We start from the raw sequence: 26336 nt of genomic DNA on the forward strand, positions 1-26336 counted from the left end.
AAATGAGTTCTTTATATTGACTTACCTCCCTACCATGTGGCAAGGTCCTTGAAAGAAAGAGTCACAGCCCTCACTATTGTATAATAAAAATGCAGCAAAAAATGGATAACTTGATGGTATCTGACTACATATTTATACTGTTTTGATGGGTTGGTTTTTGGTTTTGTCTTTTACTTTCTTCCATGTGAATATAATCTTAGGATATCAAAGCTAAAAAACGCCTGAGGACGTTGTCAGTTCAATACCCCATTCTAAAGACACAGAAACTGAGGTCCTGAAAATAAAAGACTAAACTAAGGTTTATGGGCCTACTTGCAGTCAATCTTTCTGTATTAGACCCAGCACTGTAGTCTTGGAGCAGGGCTAGGCAGAAGGATGCTTGCGGCCCTTCTGGAATGTTGCCTCTGAGCACTTCCTGTGGAGAGAAGGCTGCTTCCAAATGAGCTGAGCATGATGGGAACATAGAGCCCGCAGCGTTCTGGCACTCTGCACCTAACAGCATCCTGTTGTCTGGCTGGGGTGAGGGCAGTGAGGCATGGAAGCTGTCCTGGGCTGGAAAGGCAGTGGAAGAACTCTTGAGGACCAATCAGCATAACCATCAGGCCCCTGACTAAATAGGAATAATTTGGAAAGAGCAGGTCCATATTTTTATTTAGTCTTTATCCCCTCTTCTCTACCCAAAACAAACAACATCTACAGATAAACTTCTTGTTAAAGATGGAGGACTCAGGATGTGCATTTTTAGTTCTACTCCCTCCCCAAACCTTACTACAATGGCAATATAGGGGAAATGTGTATAACCACACAAGGATAAATGTATCAGGAAGCTAGATTTAGTGCACGAAACATTTTGGGAAAGGGAAGCAGATGGAAGGGTGGTCATTCAGCAGAGCCAAGAGAGAGCCTGGCTGCCTGCAGGGGGGAAGACAAGAATTAAGCTGTGTTTCACTATAAAACCCCCTAAGGCTCTGCAACTGGAGATAGCAGGTATCTCTGGATGTAGGGGTGTGGGGCAAGGCTGGAATCAAGAGGAATGTTTAGAAGTATATTTTAGGAGCTAACTAGATCCTAGACCCTCCCATGACAGCAGGAGGCTTTCCTCTTCAAAACACACACACATACACACACACACACACACACACACACACACACACACACACTGAACCAGAACAACTCCACGTCCAAAGATACCAGTCGCACTAAGGCTCTGTGCTGAAAATGGAGAGGAAAATTAAACAAGAGTCCAGATACTCAGCCTTGAGACCTCCACCCCCTTCCCATCTCACCTCCCTGAACTGAGGCTTAGGCATTTATCACTCAGGCAGGAGACTAGCAGATTCCCCTCTGGTGAACCTGGCGTGTGCCAGGAAAGACACACAAATACTGTCATTTGAGGATTAGGGAGACCCCCAACGAGAAAGCAGGGTCCCACATAACAACCAAAAGGCAGCTGCCACAGACACAGCTTCCAGTCGGCTTCTTAGGCCTCACTGTCAAAGAGGAAGACCAGCCACAAATCACCAAACATTTGAGAAAAGCTTCTCACGTTACAAACAGATTCCAGAACAAAGAGGATAAAGGAAATCAGGACAATGCAGGAAGCAAATTAATACTTAAAAAAAACCATAATTAGTATCTTAGGAAAGATTAGAGAAGATTTTTCACCTATGAAAAAAAAACAATACTATTTTAAGAAGAATGAGTCTGTGGAAAATTAAAATTTTTAATTTTATTTAAAAATGTATGGAAATCTACCAGAATTGAGAGCAAAGATACAAAGATGTAGAAAACAGGAGAAAACAACTATAGAACAAAGGATAAAACAGAGGGTTTTTCTAGAACCAATGGTGTTTCTAGAACAAGGAAGCAGAGGGGACAAAGAATTTTATTTATTATCCCAAAAAATAACATAGGGGCGCCTGGGTGGCTCAGTCAGCTAAGCATTTGACTCCTAATTTTGGCTCAGGTGATGATCTCACGGTTTGTGGGTTCAAGCCCCACATAGGTCTCTGCGGTGACAGCACAGAGCCTGCTTGGGATGCTCTCTCTTCCTCTCTCTCTCTCTGCCCCTATTACACATGCTCTCTCTCTGTCTCAAAATACATAAATAAACTTTAAATAATAACAATAATAATAATAATAGTAATAGTAATATCCCAGAACTGAAGGAGGTGATTTTTCCAGGGTGAGTGTCCAGATTGGTTAAAAAAAAAAAAAAAGTACCACACATAAGAAGTTCCTAAACTTTTCCAGAGAGGAGGGGCAAAAAGCAGGTCACTGATCATCAGTCCAGGACTCAGAATGGCATGAGACTTCTTTTTTTTTTTAATGTTTATTTATTTTTGAGAGAGACAGAGACAGAACACAAGCAAGGAGTGCTTCTCAAAAAGAGGAGGGGAAAGGAGATTTTTCCTTCAGATGCGTGTTTTCTCATGCTTTCTCTCTTCTAAAAGAGAACAAAGAAGTCATGGAATAGAGGAAGGTAAGCTCCAGCAAGGAAATCACCAAGGTAAATGTGAAGCAAAGCCCTGGGATCACGGCTAGTCAGCTAACCCAGAGGACAAGCACCACACTGCCTCTAGGAGGAAAGTGTGCAAGAAAAACACCATTAGGTGCTGGATCATGTGATATATTTAACATATACATTGATAGAAGTGTTACAATTCTGTCCAAGAGTTTAGTTAGGTATACAGAAAACTAAGCAAAGGGGGGAAAACAAGAGGCATTTATTATTTTAGCCCAAGGGGGGAATAAACCCCACAGTCACAGTATTTGAATAACTTAGCTGCAAGTAATTGTCATAGTAATGTAAATCTGCAATACTGATTTATCTGAAAAGTGTGACACAGTTTTTGATGGGTGGAGCTGGTGGGGTTGGGACTGATAATGAGTAAGTCTAAGGGAGTGAAAGCCTCACCTCTCATAGTAGGTAGTCAGTAGATTTCCCCCAAGACTGAAAATTCAATGTGCAGCAGTATAAACAGAGTTTGTAGGAACATGAGGTAAACACCAGAAGAAATTGGACAGATCTGGGATGAGATAGTCTTTCTTTCTTTTTTTTTTTCAATGTTTATTTATTTATTTTGAGAGAGAGAGAGAGTGAGCAGGGGAGGGGCAGAGAGAGAGGGAGAGAGAATCTCAAGCAGGCTCTGCACTGTCAGCTCAGAGCCTGATGCGGGGCTCAAACCCATGAACCGTGAGATCACGACCTCAGCCGAAATCAAGAGTAGGATGCTTAACCGACTGAGCCAACCAGGTGCCCCCAAAATAGTCTTTCGCTATAAACCTTGTTATATATTTCAAAGTTTTAGCCATATAATGTGTACTTTGACAGAAATAAAAACAAAGAATAAAAAAATAAAAATAAAAATAAATAATTTTTTTTTTGAAATCTACGTTTAAATATTAGTTACTTGTTTTGTCTCATGTGTTTCTCATTGGAGATAAAAAGTAGGTTCCCACAGGTGCTGTCACCCCTGGCCCTCCTTCCACGGTGTTTGCAGTGCCCTCGCTGTTCCAGGCACTGCTGTAGGTAAGCACAGGGGAAGGAGGGGTGGGCAGAACTACTGACCGGGCTTGTTAGTGTGACCGTGGAAGAGAAAGCAAGGAACTGGATGGATGGCATGAAGGAGGAGATAGGAAATCAAGAATTCAGTTCTGGCCAACATAAGTTTGAGATGCCCATTAAAATCCAAACAGGGGCAGCTGGGTGGCTCAGTCTGTTAAGCGTCCAACTTCAGCTCAGGTCATGATCTCGCAGTTCATGAGTTCCAGCCCTGAGTAGGACTCTGTGCTGACAGCTCAGAGCCTGGAGCCTGCTTCAGATTCTCTGTCTCCCTCTCTCTCTGCCCTTCCCCTGCTCATTCCCTTTATCCCTCTCTCTCTCTCTCTCTCACAAATAAATAAAGCCATTAAAAATTAAAACAAAATCCAGATATGCCAACTGGGTAGGGACATATAGTTCGCAATAAAGACATAAGGGGTTGCAAATATCAATTTGGGACAGACAGGCATATAGATAAAGTGCGGAGAAAGATGTGCCTTTCCAACTCCACACAATCTCTGTTCTCCAGAAAACATGATTCGGGCAGTGAGGTACCTATTTTCCCATTAGATACTAAAAACGGGCTCAAATAATCAGAAAATGCCAGAAGTTAGCCCAGGATTCTAATTGTCTTAATCCAAATGAAGGAAATACAAGAATTCTCTCTACAGAAGTCTTCAGAGGTTCTACCATCAGTCCAGATTGAATCAGCCTATTGAATTTAAATACATTTAGCAGGAAATTATAGAGCATTTGCATTACAAAACCAATACCGGGACCCCATTTCCTACCTTTGTCATCCGGGCTTTACGCAAATAGGTAAGAAGGTCTCCTCCTTCCATCAGTTCCAGGATAATGTACTGGGGTTCATTCAGCAGACAAACTCCAAGCTGCTTCAGAATGTTGGGATGGTTAAATTTGCTAAAAGGTGGAAAGAGACAGACAGGATGTTGTGACAGTAACAGACACCCTGGCTGAGAGCCTTTGGGAAATAGAGCAATTCTTTATCGTTTCCTCCAAAATTCCTGTTGTTGTTGTTGTTGTTGTTCTCTAATAAATGGAAGTCTCCTTTTCCCAGTACTGTCCTGTGTGCCTGCCTTAGAGAGATGATACGGCAACCCCTAGTGGCCAATGCATACCGATAGAATAGGGTGATCTTTAGAAAAAACGTTTATATTTCATGTTTTGGAAAAGAAAGTAATTTTAACTAGTATCCTTCTTCAAAAGATATTTGGAAGTATTACCTTTTGGGTCATCACAGGTATGGAATGTTATTCTCTTCCTTTTGGAGAAGCAAGTCAGACATGCAGGTTTGGCTTCAACCAACTTTCTCAATGCGTTAAAGCCAGTAAGCCCTGACCTGCTGATTAGAACCCACAGCATGGATCCCATAGACCATGGCCTCAGGCCATCCCTTTAAGATGCCTCTGAGCAGTTTTCATGACCAGCAACTGACTCTACCCTTGAAGACAAGTTTACCAAGACAGAGGATATTTTCCCTGACATCGTTGTACTTAGAGCTCTCCCTTCCTCCGTCTACTTGACCCATTATCACACGGTTCAAAGAACATAAGCATGCTTAAAGCTAAACAGCTTCAGAAGTCACTTGAACAACACACTTCTTATCGAAGGTAAAAGAAGAGAAGACCTTTTGCCAGAGGACTGCCTTTTGAAAGACTGGCTTCTGTATAATACTCGTCACTACAGACTATTTATTTATGTTTAAACTTGAGCCATGTTTATTTTGGGCATGATCTGTTACGTCAGGTCATTTTGAATGTTAAAAATTTACCAATTGGATATAAAAGCTTGCCACTCATACCAAGGAAAAATTAATCCAGAGCTGCCCCAATACCTCATCAGATGTGCCTCTTTCAGGAATTCAATCTTCTCCTGGTCTGTGGAGCCCTTCTTCAAAGTCTATGCAACATAAAAAGAAGCCAGGAATCAGTATAGCAGACATTTCTGTGCTCAGTGGGTTAATGGAGACCATCTTTGTTTTGTTTTGTAATATTCACCCTGACAGCTGGAAACAGATCATGGGTAATACGTGCGCATGTGCTCTGTAAACTTAAAGTTAGCCGGTGTTATACCCAGTGTTCACGTGAGAAAACCTGACAGATAAATGATTGAGTATCACTTAAACAAATTCTCTCCAAAATGTAGACATTTTTACAAATTTGGTATGTAGGTCAGTTTCTTGCTTTTCAAAGTTTTCTACTCAATATCTGTTTCCCCCTGCATCCTTGTTAACAATACTCAATTTGTTTCTTAGAGGCATGATGCCCAGTCCCAAACAATTGGTCTAAGCTAATCATGAAAATTGTGTTTTGTGATTCTCCGGCCTCCCTTGCAAATAGGGGCGGTCATCTTTCATCTGACTGAAAGTTGTGGAAAACTTTCACTTTTTGAACATATACGTCTAACGTTATCCTTACCCTTTCCCTTAACCTGAATGAAGATGTGATGCCTGATCTTTGGCAACCATCTTGGGACCATGAGGCAACACACATGTACAAAGTCAAGAGAATTTCAGATTTACTGGTTCTGACCTAACACAGTACTGCACAAAGCCAGCAGTCCTCTCATTAGGTGAGAAAAATAAACACTTGTCTACACCAGTTGAGGCTACAGTAATTTAAGTCCTTTTAGATGATATCATTTGGAAGTGGAGAAGATTTTGCTAACTTTTCTAGTTGTATAGCCCACCCTCAAAGCAACAAATTCCTAAAAAGCAGTGACTAGGATATTGCTCAGTTCCATAAAGGATTCATCATCCCTCAATCAAAAGGTTTTACACAAATATGAGAATATACCCAGTGCTTCCTTAAAACTACATTAAATACACCATGATGAATAACCCTATAGTACAGTGGTCAGCAAACTATAGCTTACAGAACGATTCCAGCCTGTCACCTATTTTTGTACAGCTTGAGATCTGAAAATAATTGTTAACTTTTAATTTTGTATTTTCCCAGCTTTACTCAGGTATATTTGACATGTTACTTCTTCAAATGTTTGGGGGAAAAGTAAAAAAAAAAAAAAAAAAAAAGAATATTTCTTAACACATGAAAATTATATGAAATTCAAATTTCAATTCTCACAAACAAAATTTTACTGGAACACAATCACACTCATTAGTTTACGTATTGACTGGAGCTGCTTTTGCACCACGATGGCGGAGTTGCATAGTTAAAACTGACACCAAATGGTTAACAAGCCATCGTTGTTTACTATCTGCCATAGAACCTAAGACACTGAGAAGGTGCTTTTACAACCCTCATTCTAAGTATATTTGCAGGGGAAAACTGCCTGCTGAGTCTTAGCAAATTAGTAACTTTAGAGGTAAGTGAATTACAGGGCTTATGTAAGAAATGGAAGAAAAATTATAATTTCTGGAGTCAGGCGTGGACTTCCACCTTCTACCAGTTCTCTTTCCAATTAAGATCACTCATGTTTTGGGGCGCCTGGGTGGCGCAGTCGGTTAAGCGTCCGACTTCAGCCAGGTCACGATCTCTCGGTCCGTGAGTTCGAGCCCTGCGTCAGGCTCTGGGCTGATGGCTCAGAGCCTGGAGCCTGTTTCCGATTCTGTGTCTCCCTCTCTCTCTGCCCCTCCCCCGTTCATGCTCTGTCTCTCTCTGTCCCAAAAATAAATAAACGTTGAAAAAAAAAAAAAAAAAAAAAAAGATCACTCATGTTTTATTATAGTTTCGTCCATGTAAATTCATGTAGATATGTTGAGCCAGCATGTCAAGGAATTAAAAGATCCACGTTACCTTCACTGCTACTTTGGTTTCTCCACTTCCAGCCCCTAAGATGTCTACTGCTGTCCCTTCATACACTTCTCCAAAGGCCCCGCTTCCCAACAGGAGACGCAGAGTCAGTTTTTCCCGAGGGAAGGCAGGAAGACTTTCAATCTCCTCTTGGGTTGGAAGAGTACTGGAAAACAATATTTTTGGTTTCCCAAAATACATCTGGTTTACAAGTTGGTGTTGGTGTCAGTGTTTGAGAAATAAAGAGTATGAGAAAGAGAAAGGGAAATCTCATGACTTTGCAACATTGTTCTATGTAATATAGCGATGTGGAATTTTGTGTTTCTATTCCTTCCCTATTCCACCAACCAGAATATTCCTTCCCTATTCCAAAACACAGACAGAGCATGTCACTTCACTTCAAGTCACCGTTATCTTGATAGAAACATGCATATGCGTGCATTGCCTCAAGAGTTTTAACTGTAGTTTGTTTTGTTAAAGTTATGAGTTATTAATTTCTTTGGGTTATCAATTCATGTAAAAAGCTACTGCAAATTAGTAATAAATATATCTGGGTTTATGAGCCTAAAAACTTTCATGTTAACTATTTCACACACCTGATCTCTTATGTAGAACAACATTTAGCATGACCACAAAAATCAACTCTTTCTCCATAAGGTTAACTTTTAGAAGCCAACTCTCACCTGGAATATTATGAGGGGGAAAAATTGTCTGAATTTAAAATGCTTTGAGTGTTTGAAACAGAATCTTGAATATAGATTTGCGGAGTATTTTCTCAAGGAAAAGTCACCTCTGAATCACTAATTTAGATCGCCTCTGTGTCTACTTTTCAACTTCCATCTTTATGTCTTGGAATTATAAATTTCAAGGCCTATGACTATATAATTCTTTTTGCATAGGCCATAATACAGTGTCTTGTATAAACCGCAATATAGTGTCTTGGATAAAAAGACATTTAAATATTTTCTTTAACTAATGACAGCAACATAAGTTCAAATTCAACGATCTTAAAGAGCTTTTGTAGGCAATCACCATACAACGTTTGAAAACAGATGAGGATTGGGGCGCCTGGGTGGCGCAGTCGGTTAAGCGTCCGACTTCAGCCAGGTCACGATCTCTCGGTCCGTGAGTTCGAGCCCCGCATCAGGCTCTGGGCTGATGGCTCAGAGCCTGGAGCCTGTTTCTGATTCTGTGTCTCCCTCTCTCTCTGCCCCTCCCCTGTTCATGCTCTGTTTCTCTCTGTCCCAAAAATAAATAAACGTTGAAAAAAAAAAATTAAAAAAAAAAAAAAAGAAAACAGATGAGGATTGACTTAACGGCACAGGCATGGGACCCTTGGAGTTCCTCTCTTCTAGTTGCCTCCAGTTGAACCAAGCGTGTTACCATCTGTTCTCTTCAATACAGTATTTATTTCCTTGTTTCATTTATTTTTTAACTATGTGATAAAACACTGGAAAACAATGACATTTTGATGATCTTCCTTACACTAGCATAACCACATAATTTGCCATCCATCTCAGGTCACATTTGAAAATGGAAGGGGTTGTTATTAATAATTATGCCAGAGTAATGAGCATTACTCTGGACAGGACCAGGACAATCCTGGGATCCATGAGCACTCTCTTTATAGTTGCCCACTGTTCTCTAAGTGCCCCATAATGATGGCCCCGGTTACATACTGTATTGCATAGCAGGCATTAGCCAGTCCTACTCCAGCGGCCAGCCCTCGAAGTTCAGCCAACTCTTTGTCTTCGTGTATGAGACCCGTCAGCCCTTCCGTGGGAGTTTTTTGCTTCTTTAATTTTCTATGCCAGACTATAAAATAAAAAAGGACATAATTTACAAAATGAAACATTGCTTTATTTCTGAAGAAATGTTAACAATACATTTGAAACGTTTAGATGTAAGAACACCATTGATAGGATAACAGAATTTGATTGAAAAATTTGTCCAGAGCAGAAAATCAAATTAAATCTAGGTAGAAAGACATATAAAAACACATAAATTATACCACGTCCCTTCTTACCTTGTGTCGCAAACCAAAGCTTAATGCATTTCTTATTGCTGTTATAAACAAGTTGAAGTCTCTTAATAACAGAACTTATTTCTCAAAATCACCCCTAAACTAGAGTCAAAATAAGGCAAAACTAATTTGCATTATAATTATTAGTGAAACAAATTTATATCTGAGTCCAGATATGTCCAGGTTATACTCTTAGAGTAGATCTGAGGAACACTTTCAATATAATGGCATGCTTTTTTTTTTTCAGAGTACAAGAGTTTATACCATTGTTGTTCATACACACACACTCCAATATACAGGAAAAACTATTGCAATAAAACTCATCAAATATAAATTATCTTCCCTAAGCTGTGAAATCATGGATGATTTATATTGTCTTCTTCATACAATGAGCACATATTATTTTCATAATCATAAAGATAAGTGATTTTTGGAAGATTAAAATACAATTATAAGGTCAACCATCTATACTAGAACATTGGCTCAAAAGTTGAAAACAGCAAAGATGTTTTGTAAGATGATCGTTAAAGTCTGAATTTCATTCCAGAGTAGCTTCTGTTTCCAACAGGTTAGAGTTTCGTTCGAGCGAAATTCCATCTGAGGGACCACATGGGGGAAAGATCTTAAGTACCTTTGCCAATGCAATTTTTCAAACCTGAAAAGCTCTCACTCCCCCCTTTCATTTTTAAAGGCACAGCTCAGGCCCCCATCCTCATCCTCAGCGATGCCTTCTAAGACCTCTGCAACTCTGCTGATCTCTCATTTACGAATTTACAAGACCACTTGTAGCTCTCAGCACTTCTATGTCAGTGTCCAGTGCATTTCCTGTACTATTGCCTTTTATATCTCACTCTTTATAGTTTCACACAGGTTATGTCTCATTAAACGGCAAGCTGCCATGATAAGCAATTGCATTTTACAACTTATTTCCCTCTGCTCCCAACATGAGGCTAATGTTGCATGTTAGATATGACCACTCACCAAAGCGAAGGCTGTCGATGTTTATTTTTAAATACTTGCTTCAATTTTATATTTGTAAGTACGATTGCTGAGAGCCCTCCGCCCAACACAGATTTTTAAACAATTGCCACTTCTCATTACTTTAATAACTCAATCTTTTCTCATGCACTCACACACTCAGACTAGTCAAACCACATGCACTGCTGCTAAAAGCAAAGAACCAAATTAGCTTAACTGTACTACAAAATTCGTAAGTTCCAAATAGAATAGAGACCTTTAAATCCTGAGAAAGTCAGATATCCATGGGATGTCTCGAAAGCACAATATAGGTTGTCTGGAATTATCTCATGCTCACCCACTAGAGTTATGGGTTTAAACAGTGGTGATGTACAGTAGGCAAGCAAAGGTCAGATGGAAGACTCTTCCTGTAATACTCCTTCCCCGTAGGAAAGCAGACAAGCAGTCAAGCCTATATGCCAACTGCCAAATATACTACAGCCGTATGTGTAATTCTGGAGGGGCCGGCTTAGTGGCACTAGCATCAGCTGTGCAATACTTAGACTCCCTGGAACCACAGGTTAAGATCCTGGCAGGGTCAGCTGAAATTTTTAGCTTTCCAAGTGAGCTAAAGGAGTTCCGTATATTATCTGGGTGGAATCTGTGAAAAGAAATCTCAATTCAAGTGTCAGTGTGCTCTCTGATAGCTTACCACTCCAATCAGTTTGGGGAAAGAATAAAGATTCAGACCAGTTAGTAAAATCCTGGCTTTCTTTATCCTGAGTTTTACATTGGTAACTTTTCCTTAAACTTTCCCTTCTTTCCCTTATGCAGGAAAAAAAAAAAAAAAAACAAGCCAAAGTTTCCTAAATATGTACTTGAGTATTCTTTTCTGGTAAGTATTGTGTCTTTCTTACAATGCTTCAGCATGTCAGGGACTCATAATATTAGTAAGTGATAATAGGATGATATCTTGTAATCCAAACCAGGATATTTGGGGCACTGAAAGAAAGTCCTATTAATGTTTATGCTGAAACAAAAGGAATGATCCACGATATATGATCACCAAGATAACCCTATAGGCCCAATATTTGACCCCAATATTTCTGGAGTTGTCACTATATTTTCTCATCATTAAACCAAATCTTAAAAAAAAATTTAGGACTAGCACATTAGTATAAAAATGAGTAGAGAGAAACAGCTACCTTTCTATCCACCTAACAAATTCTTCTGCTTTCCTGGTCATTTATAAATGAGCAGGGATTTGAAATAAGTAAGTTAGACATCTGAAAGCCAGTGTGGACCCTACAAGTCAGAGATGGGTTGTCTGCAAAGGAAGAGCTATTCCTTCCAAACCAGTCTGTCTGCCCAGAGACCCAAACTATCCCAGCAAGGACTGTCACTGGTCTCCTATTAATCCTACACTTTTTTTTTTTTTTTTTTGCATCCAGAGTTATTTTTCTTTTACTTATTTAAAACTATAAGCCACAAAGCACTTGGCATGTAGCCAATCCAAAATACTGTTTTAAAGAAAGCTAAAAGTTGGTGCCCTTATAATTAGTTTTATCTAAAGTACACCATGAAGTATAAGTGCAGATATATTTTTCATAAAATAGTTACTCCAAGAGCAGAAAACAATTCACAGAAGTTAGTGGTTATGAAAATCTAGCCAAAAGTAACTGTGAAATTTGTGAATTTATTTCATGTGGGAAATACACTAAGTGCTAAATCAACTAAATATGATCAAGTAAATAGTTTACTACTTATATTTTTAAATCAATTTATTATTATACTTACCAAAAATCAATGAGATTATAACAACCAGAAATATTCCAATTATAATAATAAGTATAAAGCTTCTTTCTGACATCCAAAAACCATCTAATAAAATAAATGAAAAAAAAAGTAAATTTGCAGAATAAAGCTAGGTAGTTTCAGATATGCCTGAACCAGCTCCTACTAGATTTTTGCAAGCCACTTGTTAAACCACTGGTAGTTTGAAATCACCCACAGAAAAAGTGCTTAATACCACAGGAAATTAAAATCAAGGTTTTGGTTTTGTTTTGTTTTCCAAAGATCTGGCTTACCAATACACCATTGTTATGTGCCCACCCAATCTACTTAAAAATAGCGGAGGAAACACCTATAATCTTTTTAATGAATTTGGAACAAAGAAATCTCAATCTTCATATAGTATATAATCAGAATTATTGTTTCTTCTATACCGTCTTGCATTCCATTCAATTCTATAGGTGTTAAACTGAGGAATAGAACCATGGAAACATGGTACCTTCTCTTGGTAGTTTCAGCTGAGGAGAGGTGAGACATGTAGGGCAGAGCTTGGCAAACCATAACCTGTGGGTCAAGTCTGGCCATAGTCTGATTTGCACTACCCATTAGCTAAGAATTATTTTTACATTTTTAAAGCATTATTTGAAGAAGGAGGAGAAGGAGAAGGAGAAGGAGAAGGAAGGGGAGGAGTAGAAGGAGAAAGGGAAAAAAGAGGGGGATGGAGAGGAAAAGAATGGGAAGAAGAAGAAACAGCAGCCACAGACATCAGATGTAGCCTGCAAAATGTAAAATATCAACTATTTTGTGTTTTTTTTTTTTTCAGAAAAAAAATTGCTGAGGTTTTATCCAGGTAACTAATTATAATACAAATAAGAATGATGCAAACATTATATAGAATAATATAGGCTGTGTGTATGTGAAATGCAATAATTCATCTTGCCTAAAGATCATCAGTTAAGCAACAGCTCTGGGTTCATTTAATTTAGGCCTTGAAGGATGAGAAGGATGAGAAGAATTTCAACTGACAGAAAGTAAGGGAAAGGAAAACCCAGCTAAGGGGTGAATGGTAGGTGGTGGGAACCCACATTCTAGGCTGAGGGAAACAAAAGCTTAAAGACCTAGTGTCATAAAAAGGTTTTTACCAGTATGGCTACAACATAGGGGCAACTATTGAGAACAATGAACATGGAAGGCCTTAAATGTCACACACACAAGTTTCCACTTGACTCTGAAGGCAGTGAACGGAGAGTCGTTTTAGGGATTTCAGAGATGGGTTAAGTGATCCAGCTTGTGCTTCAGCTAGATTAACCATCAGCAGTGTGATTAAGCCTAGAGCACAGACAAGAAATGATAAATTAGGAAAGCCAAAGTGGAAATAAGAAGATGACCCCCCCATTAAACAGAAATCAAGATGGTAAATAAATAGAACTTGGTGAAAGAGTAGCGCGAAAATTAAATATGGTATTGAGATTTCTAGGCTCTGTGATCAGACAGATGATATAGCACCACCTACAATGGGATACACAATGGAAGATGAAGATATTGAGGAAGAGTCAAAGCATAGTTTTAGGCCTGTTGTGTAGCAGGTGAGAATATCAGGAAAAGGAACACAAGGCTGGATCCAGACCAGACTGTGGACAGCCTAGGAAGCCTATCCAGGAACACGGACTTGATGTGCCGGGCATTAAGAAGTAGCTGATTATTACTGAAGAGAAAAATGACACGAGGACACTGATGTTTTAGGAAGATCACATCACATGAAATGAATAGTTCCATAGTCTAGATGATAAATTATACAGTCATCCAACTCATTTCTATTGTTAAGAATTCACTTATCTTTCTCTCTGAACCTTTATGTAATCAGTTAGAGCGTAGACATCGTAACATACCTCCAACTAATATAATATTCTCACTGATTCCACTATAGTCACCAAATCCCAGATTATTTGCAGCTACCACTCTGAACTGAAATGTTCCTTTCAGGTTTTTGGACTTCCATGTGCAAATACTACCGCAGGATCCATTATATGCCATCCTCCACATTAAATTCTGGTTCTGTGAATCATTTGAAGTACCCTTTCAAAAAAAAAAAAAAAAAAAAAAAAGAGCAAAATGGTCAATATAGAAAATATAAAAGAGACAATATATGTGTTGTTTCTAGATGCTCCTGTACCATTTCAGCAACAGAAATCAAGAGCATCTCCTACTGCACACTTTACCTTTGATCTCATTCCTCCCACACAGCATAATCCTGTAAAGACATCCTGGCAATGCATGGAGCCAACAAACTCAGCCCATTGGGAAAATAACAAATAGTGAATGGCCAGGAGAGAGCTGAAGAGGTTTTTCCTACTATTAGAATGTATAAACTTTCTTCAGAATTCCAAACACATCGGACAGTTGTTCCATAATTTCTAACCTGGAATTTTTTATACTTTCTTAATTCTCAGTCTCTTATGCCATGTGTAGTTTATGTATACCATAGCTCTGCATAAAATGAAATACAGGACATAAAATTGATAAGGAAGGTGTAATAGTTTGAATACCAAAATTATCATTATACCTGAGATTCCAAGGTTTATTTCTTCCATTTTTATTGGCATCTACTCCACCTCAAGTCAACCCACATTATTCTTTATATGAAACATGGAAAGAGCACAAGAGTGGGGCTCAAAAGATATAAATGGAATGGCTTTTAACAGAATCGTAGACTGAGGACAAGCTCCAGGCCTTCCAGTTATGTCCTGACAATGAAGAACTTTTCAAGTCTGGGACTTTTCAGACAACAACAGTTTTAGGACTTGGTACCAACCCACAGTAAGCTTAGGGATAGCTAGTTCCGCTTCTACAAACTGAGTGGACATCCTGAAAGGGATGGGAAGGCTCAGCCCTTGAAGGACAGGGAAAAGACAAGAACTTCAGGACGATCAGGGCAGCAGAGTTGTTCATAACTGTTGCCAGGAGCTAAGTGTCCTAGGGACCATCCTGCATAAGACTCTTTGTACAATGTCTTCGTACATTTTGTGAAGTCTTGTGTTAGGCACTGGCAATTTCATTGTTCAATTCCAACAACTCTGATCCAAAGGAAAGAAACACTTAAAAATTCATAAAATGGCTCTTCACAGTTATTGGCCATTGAGGAAGACAAGAAAGAATTTTGATATTGGTTGAGAATCTTCTATTTATAACACACCATACTGATGCTTTTATTTCATTTCCTGTTGTTGAGTTTTCACAACAACCTAAAGAGGTAAATACCATCATCCCATTTTACAGTTGAGAAAACTTAAATTCAAAAAAAAGAGTAAAGTAAGTACTTAAACACGGTACGGGGTTGAGTAGTATCCCCCAAAACTTACACCTACCCAGACTTTGTGAATGTGACCTTGTTTGGAAATAAGGTCTTTTAGATGTAAGCAAGTTAAGATGAGGTCATATTGGATTAGGGTAGGCTTAAATCCAATGACTAGTGCCTTCTTTTAGTTTCTTTAAGTTCATTTTTTTACTTTGAGAGAGAGAGAGAGAGAGTGCAGGGGGGTGGTGCAGGGAGAGAGAGGGAGACAGAGAGAATCCCAAACAGGCTCTACCCTGTCAGCCCAGATCCCAGTGTGGGGCTTGACCCAAGAACCATAAAATCATGACCTGAACCGAAGTCAGATGCTTAACCATCTGAGCCACCTAGATGCCCCATTGACCAGTGCCTTCTTTTTTTTTTTTTTTTTAATTTTTTTTTCAACATTTATTTATTTTTTGGGACAGACAGAGACAGAGCATGAACGGGGGAGGGGCAGAGAGAGAGGGAGACACAGAATCGGAAACAAGCTCCAGGCTCTGAGCCATCAGCCCAGAGCCCGACGCGGGGCTCGAACTCACAGACCGCGAGATCGTGACCTGGCTGAAGTCGGACGCTTAACCGACTGCGCCACCCAGGCGCCCCGACCAGTGCCTTCTTAAGAAGAGAGGAATATCGGCACAGATATACACAGAGAACTCCATGTGATGACAGAGCCAGAGTTGGAAGTGATACATCTGCAAGCCAAGGAATACCAAGGATTGCTGGGAAGTCTGGATCACCAGAGGCTAAGAAGCAGCAAGGAAGGATTCTTCCCTAGAAACTTCAGAAAGTGCATGGTCCTACTGATACCTTGATTTCCGACTTCAAGTCCCCAAAACTGTGAAAGAATAAATGCTGTTTCAAGCCACCCAGTGGTGGTACTTTCTCATGGCAATGTTAGGACACTAATACAGTGTATTCGGCTTCCACGTTCACACACTATCACTATGACTGTACCACCAGCAAGTACCTAGTGTATACTAGTATCCTGAATGAAGAAGTGACTTTGAGATACAGCAATTCATTCTATTATTATCCCATTATCCCTGTCATGAGAGTAGAGGCTTGGGGCAAGAAAATGCAAAGAATGTATGGAGTTCTGCTCTTAAGGAGTCACTGAAGGGAACACACTAAATGGTTCCTAGCAAGACAGTGGTATGGGCTGGCTGGCGAATATAATTAGAGTCCCAGACCACCAACACAGTTCTGCAGATCAGAATGCATTGGACTCTGCATGAAAAACAGTAACAGAATTTACAAGAAGGTTTCAGTTAGAAATATGGCCAGTGTAATCCTCTGCCATGAGCAGGAAAATTTTTTAAGGTTATGGGAATGCCAGATCAAGATGGAGCAAAAATAGATCTAAAGCTCAAATTGCCAGGACTATAATTATGGAAGTGACTTTTGTCCTTGGAACTTCTTAAAAGATAGCTTCATAGATCCATGAGAGGAGTGTCTGTGGAATTTGGAATTCTCCCCTCAAGCTGGCATGAAATCAGTTCATCTGAGCCAGTTACCATTATACAGAGCTCCCCATACTGGCCAGCTCTGAGGTTGTACATGTTCACTAGCTGCCTGGTTTTCATTGAAGGCACGCTTTCAGACCCTCGGGCACATAGTGCAAGTTATACTCTTCACAAAGGATAAAGAATCCAGTGTAACTTATATAGTTCAGACCATTTCTGTGCTTGACCTGTTTTCACATTCTGAAATATACCTGGTTCACTGCCAGTTCTCACCAGACGTTATTCATCTTGCTAAAACAAATTATCATCAGAAATTTGCATGCATACCATCGTCTAACATCAAATATCAGCCCTGTTTCTTGGACAGAATAGAAATTAAATAAATATTAGCTGCACGTGCCAATGACTGGATTATTTCCATAACGTTTTGACAAGTAGTTGCAGATTTCTGAGAAGGATGATGTGATCTCCTTCTGATCGGAGTGCCAAGGCTGACCACTAGGCATTGGGCAGAGAGCACAATGGTGCACTGAAGATCCTTAAGCTAAAGATCCTTCATATTTATTTATAAATATTGCTAATTTTGATCTAATAATACCTTACAATTAACCACTTAGCTCTTTGTAGTTTACAAAGCACTTTTGCAAACAGACATACCTGACCTCAAGGACATAGTACATAAGCCGGCTTCCATTATCTTCAGCTTTTTCCCACTGTATTGAATCTTTACTCCCTTCTAATAATTTTGGAATGCCTGGTTTACTTGGGACTCCAGCTTTGGAAACATAAGAAAGTACTGATTGGTATGTCGGAAGTAGAAAATATTCTGCATAACATCTTTCCACAGAATATATTTACTGAGAGGAAAGTCAAATACTTAATGAAATATTCAGAAATATTCTCATATGAGTGCATATTTTTAAATGAGTATCTGAAGTTTTTATTAGTGATGGATTAGATGGACCAGTGATAGGAATAACAGTATTATGTTAGCTCACCACAAAATGAGTGATGTGAATAAAGAAAACTGTAAATTTTGGAGCATTTTCCCCTTGATTCTTACAGGGATCAACTTGGAATTACAGTATACCTTTGAAAACACTAATTAGCATTCTTTTTAGATTTTTTAATTTTTAGCATCTAGAATACAGTAGTCAGTAAGTTAATATTTGTTGAACACTCAACCACACCATTTAACTTTTGTTCTCAATGCAAAACGTCACAGATAGACAAGAAAGTAGAGAATACTGGAAGGTGGAATCATCTTGCTCAGTTCAGGATTCTGCAAAACCTGGCATTATCTCAGTATTATCTCATTAGTGCCTGTAAAGACTCCGGATTCTTTTCAACTCTTACCTCAAACTCTAGAAATAATTTACTCCTCTTCAAAAAGAAAAGAAAAGAAAAAGGTTAACCTCTAGCATTAGTGAAATAAGTGATAAGAAACTAATTGAGAAACTTACAGGGCTTTTTGAGTATTGAGGATTATTGAGGCTATCAGTACTCACCTTTTGTCTTAAAGCTTTCTGGGAGTGAGGTGCTATTTTCTCCCGTCCTATAAACCACCACTACGCGGATGTTATAGGACATATAAGGCTGTAGATCTGTGATGCTACAGACATAAGTAGGGCCTTGGATGCATGAAGTGTTCACACGGTAAAACTCATTATACTTCCACTGGAAAAAAGAAGTCTCAATTAATATTTTTGGTTCTTTAAGAAAACCTTCTTAAGCATAGAAATTCACAAGTCTATGGCAAGCAATTAAAAATTTAAATAAAATTTATTTTCAATTAAAATAAGTGCTCCTTTATGAATGTTTGATCCCAAACATTATCTCCACCACTGACCACCATTTTAAGTTTGTGACAAGCTATAACTGACTTGAATAACAGTTCTTAGGATGAGTTCAAGGTGGGACAGGCACCTCTTATTACATAGATGTCCTTAGGGAAGATCTGGACCTTGGCTTTTTGTTATCCCTCCTTGGAGACACCTACATTAAATTAGGATGGCTGAGAATGCAAATCCATAGCTGAGGGACCATGCTGGATCAAAATAATGACATTTTCAATTCCATGGATTTGTTAATTTCAAAATTATAATGTTTTTACACATTTTGATTCTATCAACAGGTCTACAGTGACTTATAAATTAAAACATGTAGTTTTTCCCTTCAAACTCTTTTCAGTCTAACCAGCGTTCCTTATTTTTTATACATATGAAGCCTAGTTCCCTAAAAGAGGGAAATTTTTGTCTATCATCACTCAGTCACTGAGTAGAAGTGTTAGAAGTTAAACATAGGAAATCTTACTTTAATTCCAATGTAGATACTGGGTCTCTAATTATAGCTATCTTACACTTTCTTTGTGCATGGCTTTTGAAAAATCTGTGTATTTGGACCCTTCATGTGTTATTTGAAAATGGTGATTTTTTTTTCAATGTACAAATAGGGAAAGACAGAGGATGTGGCATTTTGTCAAGGGTTCTTAGTGTATTTTCTCCAGTAGAGTTTCCTAAGAAGGTCAGTTTCCATAAATAAACCTTACTTTACATCTCGTTTTTCATTTAGCACTCACAAGGTCACATCATTTCATTGGATGGACACTTTATATTAGTTTTCTATTCAACTAGGAATGATTCCTACAGCACCTTCAAGAAGTAGACCACCTTGTTACAAAAAAAAAAAAAAAAGAGGAAAATGGGAATGGAAGGAATGAAAAAAAATTAAAAAACAAAAATGCTGATGTCCAGGCCATTGCCTGCTAAACTCATAAATGTATCAATCCTACTAAAACATACAGGCTAAAGAAACAGACGCATTGGATCCCTAATATCTACTCTGAACTGAGGGAAAGAAAGAGGGACAGACAGACAGACAAATATTGATTTCTACCTCAAAAATTTTAGCCCTTTGTGATCCTGCCTCCTTAATAATCTGCTATATAAACTACCTTAAGTGAATAGATGGCCCAACATTCCATACCCTCCAGAAATTATCAAAGCTCCTTGGAAGGTCAGATGTTTGACCAAGGGTTCTGCTGGAAAACAGTAGACTATTGGCCTTACCACAGCAATGAATGTTCTGGGCAGACCACCAACTTGGGGAGGTGCCACAGCTACCCCAGTAAATCACAGTGGAGTCAAGACCTTCCACTTGTTAGAGGCCAAGAAGTGCAGGAGTGAAAGCTACCACAGAGAGATTTGAAAATTATTTGGATGGGGGGTGAGAAGGAAATGGTGCAGCCTATCATGTCTCAGAGACCAGAACTTCAGAAATGTAGGAATTTTCCTGGACAATTGAGAAAAACTCAATTTTAATGCACAACCAGGAAAATAATTTACCAAAATGAAACTACTTGTTTCTTCTCCTTAATCTCAAATTAAATATGTTCTTCTTCCATACACTGTTGTGATTTAAAAAAAAAAAAAAATCTATGGAATTTAAGACCTAGATAGAAATTTAGCCTTGTGCTTTAATTCCTTCATTTTCCACATAAGGAAAATTTGACAGAAAAGATGAAAATTGGAAATTTATCTTTTTCTCCTCCTTTCTAAAAAAAAAAATTCTTAATTAAAAAGACACATATTCACCCTTATCAGTCCCCTCTTAGAGTTCCAGTATGGAGTTATACCATCATTCCCAGGTATCCTATCTTTATGAGATAGGTTCAAGTTGCTCTAAAGATATAGAACTTTCTGACTGGAGGTACTCATCAACCCTCTCGGAACACAGCCTCCTACTGTGCTCATCAGTTAGTAGTTGTAGATGGTCACATGTGATGATTACTGTATCCCACATTTTCAGCTTCATGATGTTCTAAGTGGTATATCTAGAACCTGTTTTCAGCAAGTGTAGGGGAAGTTTTGAAACAAACAAAAAAAACTTTGTGTAAAAGTCACAAGGACTGAACCAGACAGTCCCAGAACTGTCCTTTTCCCAAACTTTGAGGATTGGGGTAGGTGTCTTAGTGACTCACATTCCTTCCATGGATAGTACCCAAGTAGGACTGCTGTAGGATGAGTCAGCCCCTGGGGCTCTTCCCTGCCTGGCTGGTGATATCTGACTCACTATGGCACCTGTCTGGATCTCCGACTTCTCATCAGTAACAGGAGGGGCTTAGAGTCACCAGCTATAAGGTCCTTCCCCATCACATTTCTTTGATGTCAGAAGTAAACTTCACATCCCCCACTTTGCCTTTAAACTGAACTGCACTGAGCTTCCTTAAATAGATGTCTAATAAAAGGTGATCCTCCAATTTCTCCAATTTAACTGCATTTTTATAAGATGACACTTTTTTAAATAGGCAGCAAATCATCATAAGCACGCTCGATGAAAAAAGTCCAATAAACTACAGCTTTTGGTTTTATGAACTCGACATTCACTATTGTTTCATAGTTTTCATGGATTTTATCTTAAAAATGTAAGATCATAGAAAAAAATCTTACATAGTAAAATTTAAAAACATCCCGGGAAGCAACTCCATTTTTGAAAAAAAAGCGAGGCCATGACTATACTGATTCGTTTTTGTTACAACTGAACAAAAGATTCCTAACCAAACTTTACTAATGTAGACACACAAAATAAATAATACTGAAAATGAAATGTAGCAATTCTAAAAAATAATCCATTTTAAGTGTATCAATACAAAAATCAACCTAGACTTTCCTCAGCAGTGAATTAATTAGATTAATTGATATTTGAAATTCAGTGGATATTTTTATATTAGTTAAAGCATGGAGAATTTTGGATGAAGAACAGTTTAAAGTTTATAAGTCAAGATCCAACTGGTTCAGAATAAACTGGTCTTATATTTTACTTCTCTCCTGTTGCTATACAGCCTTTAAACGGTTGAAAGAACATTTCTAGACAAGGATTTGGGTTTTGTTTGCTTGTCCATTCCTTTTCTTTTTCTTCATTGGAAATACCAAATTGCTGGACACTAGACAGCCATGCTGATAACATCTAAACTAAGTAAAATATTATGAAAACCAGTAAACCGTAGCTTATAACCCTTTCCACGGAGCCTTTTAAGAGCAACCAATGTCTCTAGGAATTCTTTCCATCAGAAATGAGTCTAGATAGATTCTGTAAATGGCAAGCCAGCCTAAATCAATGAGTGTTGTCAAATATATTGTTGGTTTATACAAGAGAATACTCTAGAGATATGAAAAAAGGTCTTCTAATTTATCCCATAGCACAAAACATAGATTTGCATTAAAAGAGTATGGTGAGGGGGCGCCTGGGTGGCACAGTCGGTTAAGCGTCCGACTTCAGCCAGGTCACGATCTCGCGGTCCGTGGGTTCGAGCCCCGCGTCAGGCTCTGGGCTGGGCTGATGGCTCAGAGCCTGGAGCCTGTTTCCGATTCTGTGTCTCCCTCTCTCTCTGCCCCTCCCCCGTTCATGCTCTGTCTCGCTCTGTCCCAAAAATAAATAAAAAACGTTGAAAAAAAATTTTTTTAAATAAATAAATAAATAAAAATAAAAGAGTATGGTGAGATCTACCTTCTGGAGTTCAAACCAAAATCTGATGAGGTTAACATTAGATGGAGCCTTCCATTCTAATTGCAAACTAGTGTTCTCTGGAACCAAGGCACAGGGTTTCTCTGGTGTGTCAAACATTTTGACAGTGACAGGATGACTCTCGGCACACCACATTTCCTCAGCATGGCAGGCCAGAACCTTTTTGTAAAAAAGAACAATTGCTTAACCTTTTCGGAACCTTGCACTTGAGCATGGCAATAAAAGTGCCCCATACACTTACTATACCTTTAACACATATGGTTTTCCACCAGATAGTCTAGTAACAAGGAGAGAGAGTTTTCCATTTGGATATTCACTTTGTCTTAGAGGAGTCTCTGGAATTAGGGCCAGATGTGAGATTTCCAGCTGATAGCGAACTGACTCCATAGGTCCATTTGGCTTGTGAGATTCTTCCCAGGATACAAGTAGGCGGGTGTCTGACTGCACAGTTGTGTTAATGAGCCTAACTGCTTCTGGCACTGAAATAAATAGCAATGCATGATAAGTGATATTGCATCAGCACTGAAAGATGGAAGAAGGAATGGGGTCCTGGTTGAGGAATAATCATATCATGTGAGCAGAACGAATGGCCAATATTCTAAAGGAAAGCCAAACTCTTATAAAATGGTAAGTTAACAGGCTGCCTGAAAGGCTCTTGCTTATTTTTGCCTAATGACTAAATCATTCTCTGACTCCAGCTCAATGATATGGCCAATGATGATGAACAAACCAATTCAGATTAGTTTTGGGAATGTCATCAGAGACCTCTGAAAGAAATGGTGTGACCTCAAAATAATCACCACCTCTCAGAAAACCTTTTTAGATCTAGATTCATTTTCTTTCAGGCAATGATGTTATTTACTTTAAATCTCAAGTGTCCTGAGTAAAATTCACACAGAGAAAAGGCTTAATTCTGCATCGCCACAGGATGAGACCTGTGAATATGTGGGGAGAGGGTGACACTATGTGGTGAGACTGGAAAATGTGTTTCTTGGTCAAACAGTATTGATTCTGATGTTTCACCTTCTAGTTGTGTTTCATTCTGATGGAGTATTATTCATCTTCTGTTGTTAGAGCAAAAACCAGGTTATCAGAGTATTGTCAATAATACATTTTCTTATTAAGTTTAAAAAGCTCACATAATAGAGATTACTTAGCATCCAAATTTTAAAACCCACAAATATAGATGTATATGTCACGTATATCACAAAATGCCTGTCTAGAAACCCACCCAAGCCCATAACTCACCTCCACTTTTAGTTTTTCCCCAAATCTCCTTTCCCAGAGGTAACTGTTCCACAGCATCTGAATAATAATTCTTTACAGCTGTCTGTATCACATATGTTGAAAATGGTTGTAAACCTTCAATAAAGGCTATCCTCTCCTGAAATTCCTGTAATTAATTTTTAAAACTCAATATCGGATTCTTATTTTTTCATACAAATGAGGAGAAATTAACCAAAGGGATACAATAATTAAAAGATATTTTAAGTTAATTTATTTTTTGATATTGGATCAAGAGAATGATAATGTTCACTGCCCTAATCTGCCCAGACCTGAGTTGCTTACTATCTCCAAGAATCAATACCAAATGATCGGTCAATTTTCAATCACATGCTCATTTCACATAGGAAGCTAAGTTCTCAGAAGAAGATACTAATTCACTAGCTTTGCATACAAAGGTCAGCAAGATGGTATGGTAAAGATGTGACACAGGGGTGCCTGGATGTCCAACTTTGGCTCAGGTCATGATCTCATGGTTCGGTCCGTGAGTTCAAGCCCAGTGTTGGGCTCTGTCCTGACAGCTCGTAGCCTGGAGCCTGCTTCGGATTCTGTGTGTCCTTCTCTCTCTCTCTGCCCCACCCTGCTCATGCTCTGTCTCACTTTTCTCAAAAATAAATAAACATTAAAAAAATTGTTAAATAGATTTGACACATAAGTGAATATGATAAAATATTTGGCTGAATGACTTAATCATTATTAAAGATAAAGTTTAATAAAATAAAAACACTGTCCTTAGACCAACAGTTCTCAATTTTGGTTGTATTTTGGAATCAACTGGAAAGTTTTAAGAAAACACTTGTGCCTGGGTCCCACCCCCAGAGATTCTGATTGCATTGGTCTGAGGTGAAGTGTGGGCCCAGAGGTTTTTAAAACTCCAATGTGCAGTCAGGTTTGAGACCCATTGCCTTTGACCCATATTAATCAATGTGTAGGATAGACTGGCTGTGGTAACAGAAACATCCAGTGCCACCAGCCTAATCTTGGTCAGCCAAATGATCCAATCTGTCTCTGAAACATTGAAATGTGTAAAGAGAGGTTAAAATAGACAAAGGAAATAACAAGAATCATGTGTCCTTTCTGGTGAAGTATATAGTGTTTAACTTCCAACAGATGATGATGGTCAATTTCACCTCTTGATGTGGTTGAATAGCAAGCACAGAGCAAAATATTGAATACATATGACTCCATCACAAGGACAACTGAAACATCAGTGCCAACAATGGAGTGAATTGTGCCAACTAATTCACCCACTCAAGAAATAACTAGTGAAAGCCTCTACAAAGCCAACTACTATGCTAGGTGCTAAGAATACAATGATGAAAAAAAAACCGACATACTCCCTACATAACAGCATACAGGAAATGACAGACAAAAATAGAACATACCATTTTTATATTAAATAGATGCTATGGAGGAGGGTTCTACAGTAATGTTCTTTCTGTCTAATCATTTCTTACCCTTCAATCTGCAATCTGCTGCATAGGCCATAAAAACAGATCTCTATCACTTTATGGGGATAATTAGGGAAGACAACAAACCAGTTCTCCCAGGACACTCAGGAAACTGTCACTATGGCAATCCACCACTGGTCATAGTTAATAAATATATTTCCTTGAAGCTTAACTCCCAGACAAGACTAGAACACAACTTGCTTTGATGGATCAGCCGTAAAAGCTTGCACAGTAGCGTGCTTCAGGATATAATATAGAAAACAGTTTACTGTGAGCGAGAATTTTATATCAGAAACAGGTATCTTGTGAAAAGACAAAGACCACCAGCTCCAATCTTACCAGCATTTTATATTTCAGCCCAGAGCTATTTTTCCCGCCATTAACTTCTTGGTAATAAACCAGGTATGTTGGAGTAGGGCAAGTGATGCTGTGCCACGTGAGATTTGCCCTGGTGGGTGGTAATCGGATTGTGAGGCTGCTGTTAGTGGTGTTAAGTATAGTTGGCTCTGCGACATCTGAAGCTAGACACAGTAATGCTTTATCTAAAATAATAAGAAAAGATTCAAAATATACACATATTTCATACATATATGTATGAAAGAGGAACAGCAGATTTATTTAACATCAAGGGTAATAACACGTTTTTATACTTGGCTGACAAGGTATGATATATTGAAGTATTGGAAATGTTATTCAGGAAAGAAAGACGGGTGTTTTTCCCACACATTTTGAACTGGTTAAATGCCTCAGAAAAAAGGGAGCAAGGTAACGGATCATTGATTAAAATTTCCAGCAGGGGGAGCTAAAGTACACTGAATAAGGTGCACAGATCACAGCAAAATCAAGCTGAGCCTTTTTTTACTTTGAAGACTGTACTGACATGACAGCACATTAGTCAAATTGGGAAGGGGGCACCTGGGTGGCTCAGTCTGTTAAGCGTCCGACTTCAGCTCAGGTCATGACCTCACAGTTCATGGGTTCCAGTTCTGCCGTCAGGCTCTGTGCTGACAGCTCAGAGCCTGGACTCTTCTTCGGATTCTGTGTCTCCCTCTCTCTCTGCCCCACCCCCACTTATGCTCTGTCTCTCTTTCTCAAAAATAAATAAATGTTAAAAAAAATTGTTTAAATATTAACCATATTTTTTAAATTAATTCCAGTTAAAAAAAACTCATGCTAGCTTTAGAACTTTT

At 38.7% G+C, this 26336-nt stretch overlaps 1 protein-coding gene across 4 annotated transcripts in view; it reads right to left on the reverse strand.

The window, feature by feature from the left end:
• Positions 1-26336, reverse strand: part of ROS1 (ROS proto-oncogene 1, receptor tyrosine kinase) — a 117525-nt gene that overhangs the window by 20917 nt on the left and 70272 nt on the right. For all 4 annotated transcript variants that reach the window (XM_030316230.1, XM_030316229.1, XM_030316228.1 and 1 more), the window contains 12 exons: positions 25486-25688; positions 23660-23804; positions 22658-22890; positions 22394-22570; positions 18397-18565; positions 17546-17663; positions 13978-14168; positions 12095-12178; positions 8997-9132; positions 7321-7483; positions 5400-5464; positions 4336-4465 (listed from right to left, as the gene is read on the reverse strand). In XM_030316230.1, coding sequence (XP_030172090.1) covers positions 4336-4465; positions 5400-5464; positions 7321-7483; positions 8997-9132; positions 12095-12178; positions 13978-14168; positions 17546-17663; positions 18397-18565; positions 22394-22570; positions 22658-22890; positions 23660-23804; positions 25486-25688 — 1814 coding nt within the window. The remainder of the gene's footprint in view (positions 1-4335; positions 4466-5399; positions 5465-7320; positions 7484-8996; positions 9133-12094; positions 12179-13977; positions 14169-17545; positions 17664-18396; positions 18566-22393; positions 22571-22657; positions 22891-23659; positions 23805-25485; positions 25689-26336) is intronic.

Source organism: Lynx canadensis, chromosome B2 (assembly GCF_007474595.2).
Source record: "Lynx canadensis isolate LIC74 chromosome B2, mLynCan4.pri.v2, whole genome shotgun sequence".
Classification (NCBI taxonomy): domain Eukaryota; kingdom Metazoa; phylum Chordata; class Mammalia; order Carnivora; family Felidae; genus Lynx; species Lynx canadensis.